The sequence below is a fragment of the Typopeltis vanoorti genome, chromosome 11 (assembly GCF_054136105.1).
Source record: "Typopeltis vanoorti isolate ZY-2024b chromosome 11, IOZ_Tvanoo_1.0, whole genome shotgun sequence".
NCBI lineage: Eukaryota > Metazoa > Arthropoda > Arachnida > Uropygi > Thelyphonidae > Typopeltis > Typopeltis vanoorti.
Genome location: NC_143559.1, coordinates 18410269 through 18416268, shown reverse-complemented (window position 1 = coordinate 18416268; position 6000 = coordinate 18410269). Strand labels below are relative to the sequence as shown.

Here is a 6000-nt window from a genome sequence, read left to right as displayed (position 1 = left end):
CCTCTTGGCTGGAGAGAGGATACGCTGACCATTCCGGCAACCTTACAATACTATACGATTATTGTCTGACTCTTTCTTCATAATATTAACGTCTGTGAACTTCATAATGAACTAACTTGTGCCAACATTAGGTAGTACTTGACTTAATGTTTAGGACTTCCCTCGCTGAGTCTATGAAGTCACTCCTCTAATAATGATAATAATATATCGAATCAGCTGACGATTTAATGGATTGATTTGGGCTATCATATGATTTATATTCTTATGGTTTGGGCTATTTGTTTTGTAGCTCACCTGATAAGTAATGTGTCATATGCCATCATGGCGCTGACATTTAAACATGTGGGGTTGTGTTTAGGAATGATTATTACTGGTTCTATCAATACATTAAGTAAAAAGGCGCAGAATGACTGCAAGTAAGTTTAATTTATACTATATTTTTAATTATGTTGAGTTAGTGAAATCATGCTGAAAAATAAAGGTGCATAATTTGTCATTTCCAGTAATACCACCCTCTTACTGCGATGGCACTTAAGAAATTCCAGGTGGTCAGTGATTAATTGCGCATAGGCTGTTAAATATATCACCAGCTCAATAGAGATTTTGAATGCAGTTTGCATAGATTCGTTTATAGCTAATATTTATGCTTGCACATACTTTTTAAGTGTATTATTATTATTATTATTATTATTTGTTTTAGCACGTGCGCAGTCTTCTTCTTGCATCTGTTATGATGGTTTAAAATCTGTGAGGCTACTAAACAATTTCCAGTGTTTGCTTCTTTTCGTTTCTTATGCATAAAAAAATAAATTGCTCATCTTTAAAAAAGTTGTTGCTCTACCTTAAAATTGTGTAAATTTCAAGAAAACACTCCTGTGTATTCCCTAACACGTAATATTAAAAATAGTCGCATAATACCACTCTCACTCAGGCACTCAATTTTAATATAAAAAAAGTTACTCTCGTGATTGATTCATTATAAAAAAAAATCGTAATTTTTTTTTTTTTCATTTAATGATTTAGATGGATGGAAAGATGTGGTTTTGTTTACAAAGCCATGCGGCATGCACGTGATTTAGTCATCAGGCAGTGACGTCATCCAGTGCCTCAATCTCTTCTTCAACCTTCTGGTTCTGTTCACTGCTGGACGAAGGTCTCCCCCATGATTTTCCAGATCACTCGGTTTTCTGCCTCTCCCATCCATCTCACTCCTGCAATTTGTTCCAGTTCATCTCTCCACCTTCTTTTCGGTCTTCCTCCATCCATTGGTCTCCACTCTGTTGTTTTTCTAGCTTTTGTTGAGGGCTTTGTTAAAGTCCATGTTTCTCCTCCATATGTTAGGACAGGAAGTATGCACTGGTCGAAAGCTTTCCTTTTTAGACTCATAGGGATGTCACTATGATGCTATCTTTCACGCTCCTGATTTTTATAAGAACTCTCATATCCATGGCCTTCAGTCTTTGATCAACTGTTTTATTGATTTCTGATTATCTTTCACCTTATATTCCTTTCACTATATATAGCTCTTGCTTATTTGCTGTTAGTGCCTCTGTAGTGCTGATGGAAGAATGACAAAACATGCACTCTTCATTTGGAAAGGATCTGAACAGTTCAGTTCTTTCTTGCCATGATGAGAGAGTATTTGTGTGAACATTTTCTGCTGATGCTGAGTTAGCCAATTTCATATGGCATTAGCAGAGATTTTTTCCCATAAATTTGGGTTTCTTCATCCCAGAATACTGGCAAATTAGCCTAAGAACATGCATAATTAACAATACAAAAATACCAATTTGAAGAATAGGATTGTACTTGAGTCTTCTTATTAGCTATTACTTGTTATCCTTTTTTACTGTTAGACAGCCAAGTGAAACCATTAATAATATTTCTGGAAGACCTCTGTCTCCAAAAGAAGTAAATGCTTTATCCAAAGGTGCTTATTTTGCTATTATGGATTTTTTCTTGGTATTCAGACACAGCTAACTGTCTCTACTTTGAAGTGGCATAAATTCTTTCCAAATCTAAGCTTCCACATTCAAATTTGCCTTATCCAGAATTTTAAGCATTGTTCTCCTTGAAGAAAAATATAAATTTTATTATTACAAAGGCTGATAAAGGAAAAGCTGTTATGTTTCATGAATAGAAAATAATATTTTTTGAAACTTTCCTTATTGTTACATGATGATATTACTTATCATCCTCTTTCTGATAATAAATTGAACAAACTCATCAATGGTGTCTTCTGTTGAATGATGAATCTAAAAAGAAGCTTAAAACCTATCATGGCCACCTAGATTGTGTGGACCACAAAAGACTGCATGGCACAGACCATAAATGTTCTATTTTATGACTTGTCATTGACTACATTGGTTCACCATGTTATAAAAATTCTAAGCACTTTTCTGTTTTTCTTTTACACATAAAACTGTGTCCTTTATTCAGATCAGTTTGCACTTCAAAGGAAAAAAATCTCACAGCTTTGTCTTTGCTCTGGTATCGCTCTCTCTCTCTCTTTTCACAAATGTTTTTCTAGATTGCTGAGATTAGTCTGAAAGAATTTCATTGCTTTGATTTTTTTTTTTTTTTTCATGCATTTTGGCTATTTTGAAAACCTGTTAGAAAGATTTACCAGCAAGTTGAGGGTACTGCCATGGGTAATCCTCTTTCTCATATGCTTGCAAACTGCTTTGTGGAATGATTCAAACAGTAGTTGGTTGATGAAATTACTTCTAGGTCCTCATTATGATACATATATGTGAGTGACATATTTTTGCAATATGGCAAGGTTTCCCCTTCTGAGCTTCAGGAATTCATCATATAAGATTAATGCTTCATCCTTATATACAGTTGGCTCTTGAAGTGGAAAAGGAATAATTGCATTTATATATTTATTTTTTTTTTTAGACCTTCTTATTCCTCTTCACTAGCCATATGGATGTCTTCAGTTTGAAAGAAAATACACATACCAGACTTTATATCTGTGCTCACTAACATCATCCTTTTCAAAAATCTAGCACCATTAAATTCTCTTATCTATTGGATTCACTCCTTATGTTCTAATAAATTTTATTAGGACCACCTTATTTGGCAGTTTCACTGAGTCTTTTGTTTACAAGATCTTTAATGGTTATGGAGTTTCTCTGCTACCTGATTCTCAGGAAGTTATCAACTTTATTGTTGTCTCTTATATCAAGGGTATTTCTGGAGAATTGCCAAAGTACTTAGATGTGTTGGTCTCATGTGTCTTTTCATCCAGTTAACAAACTGTCTTCCTTTTTAGGCTCTACAGAGGATAAGGTTCTGCCTCTAGCCTATGCCGGTTTCCATCAAATACCCTGCACTTGGGAGTTATTTTACTTCAGCCATACTGGCAGATCTGTGGCTCTTGTGATGAATGTTTTGACTCTGTTAAATTCCATGTACAATCTGCACTTGCTGAAAATGCTATCTCCACCAAACATCAGATCATAAAGAAGACTAAGGTCTTACACAAAAGTGTAAGACCTTATAATTATAGTTACTAAAATTATGGACTAAATCTCCAGGATTCACTAACTAAATTGAATAACAGCTGTAACAAATTTGACATGAAAATAAGCAATAAAAAGACCAAAACTGAAAATGGCAAGAGCATAGAAAACTGCAGCAGCATTCTGAATGGAAATCCTATAGAACAAGTAAACAACAAAGTTTCATCGCAAAAGACTTGTTTTAGCAGTTTATTTTTCTATTTTCTCTAACTTTTAGTTGCCATTATTTTCATATGGAAGTGATTTCTTTCATGCGATTTTTTGAAAACATTATTGACAGTTTTGTAAATTAACACAATTTAATGCATATCACCTGTGTATTAAAAAGACATTTGCTTTTTTTTCCCCCTATAGATCTCCTGGTTATCCATATTCCATTTCAAACACAACAGGAAAAATTCATGAATTTAACCATCCTTGGTTTCAGACTATTATTATGTTTATGGGTAAGTATTAAGATTAATATGCTAGATAAAAGTAATGTATTTTTTATAGCCTGTGTAGCTCAGTGGATGTGGCGTTTGCACATCGCCGTGCTTGGCCGCACGAAGGAAGTCTTGGTTTCGAGTCTAGTCGGCGACTAGAGGAAATTTTTCTAAGCCTTTTTTCGACCGGTTCCCGAGTTAGTCGATCTCTGGCATGGGCAAGCAGGTTTTTCCTCCCGGAAACTCGGGTTTTTCGTCCTGTAAACTCAAGAAAATCGACCGTAGAACCCACATTAATTCAGACATTAAATATATTGTGTTAGGGTTAGAGACCACGAGATGGCGGCACATTTGAGCCGTCTCTCTTCACTGCGTACCGCTTAATTAGTGATAGCCTTGGGCCATCTGTCTCTGATTGGGTACCAGTGGAGATTGAACTGCCCACTCAGTCTCCAAAAGTTAGATAGGGCTAAATGGCCTCGCCTACTCCCGTATATACGGTAATAAAAAGGCGTTAGCTGATAGCTTAGCTGAAGTAATATATTTTCATGGTATTAAAACACTAATCATACTAATTTGTTATTTTAACTTATTTGTTGAAACAGTATGTTATAGTTTATGTGCAACAGTCAGTAATTGCAACAATTCATTCTTTTGAGGTTACACAGTGGTCAGCATTCATTACTGAAAAAGAGAGCCAAATGGCTTCACTTTGGCAATGCAAAATTATTCAAATTAAGTGGATATTGAATCCAACATTATTTCATAGCTGAATATAGAAATAACAAGAGTTTCATGCTGAATGTAGAGACCATAAAAATTTTTGCGGATACAAGCGTATGCCAACCTTTCATGACGGGCAACTCGTAGTAAAGGCGGAGCAAGCTCCGATCACTGTCCTTAGTATTTTCCCATAATGTAAAACACATCTCCTAGGAGATCTATGATGTTATACATTATGGGGGGAGGTCACTACCCAGACCAGTTTCAACCTTTTTTGAGGTCTCATCAGTGGGAGCTAGACCAAGAATACTCAGGATGAAGTGATATAGAACTTGTATTTTACAATACGAGTTGCAAGAGGTGTCACATAACAAAAGGCACCAAAAATTACTGAAAAAAAGAGCCAAAAGACTTCACTTCGGCAATGCAAAATTATTCAAATTAAGTGTGGATATTGAATCCAACATTATTTCATAGCTGAATATAGAAACAACAAGAGTTTCAGAGAAATTACAAGAATTTCATGCCGAATATAGAGACTATAAAAGTTTTGGCGAATACAAGTGTATTATGTTGGCATACGCTTGTATCTGCCAAAATTTTTATAGTCTCTATATTCGGCATGAAACTCTTGTTGTTTCTATATTCAGCTATGAAATAATTTTGGATTCAATATCCACTTAATTTGAATAATTTTGCATTGCCAAAGTGAAGCCTTTTGGCTCTCTTTTTCAGTAATTTTTGGTGCCTTTTGTAATGTGACACCTTTTTTAGCAACTCATATCATAAAGTACAAGTTCTGTATTACTTCATCCTGAGTATTCTTGGTCTAGCTCCCACTGATGAGACCTCAAAAAAGGTTGAAACCGGTCTGGGTAGTGATCTCCCTCCATAATGTATAACATCATAGATCTCCTAGGAGATATGTTTTACATTATGGGAAAATACTAAGGACAGTGATCGGAGCTTGCTCCACCTTTACTACGAGTTGCCCATCATGAAAGGTTGGCATACGCTTGTATCTACCGAAACTTTTATAGTCTCTATATTCGGCATGAAACTCCTGTAATTTCTCTGAAACTCTTGTTGTTTCTATATTCAGCTATGAAATAATGTTGGATTCAATATCCACTTAATTTGAATAAGTCAGCATTCATGGTTAAGAATTTAGGGAAACACAACACACGTGTTAAAATAATTACTTTACTTAATATTAGGAAAAAACATTTGATGTCTAGACCTCTGTATTGAGGTCATCATCAAAAAAATACACATCTATAAGGAACAAGCTACATGCTACTGCACTTTATAAAGGTAAAATGAAT

The 6000-nt window shown here is 35.0% G+C and overlaps 1 protein-coding gene across 1 annotated transcript in view; it reads left to right on the top strand.

Moving 5' to 3' along the window:
- The first annotated feature begins 306 nt into the window (after positions 1–306).
- Positions 307–6000, top strand: part of LOC150101341 (solute carrier family 35 member F6-like) — a 243151-nt gene continuing 237457 nt past the window's right edge. Inside the window, exons 1-2 of the mRNA XM_090400695.1 lie at positions 307–416; positions 3882–3973. Coding sequence (XP_090256821.1) covers positions 322–416; positions 3882–3973 — 187 coding nt within the window. The 5' untranslated portion in view covers positions 307–321. The remainder of the gene's footprint in view (positions 417–3881; positions 3974–6000) is intronic.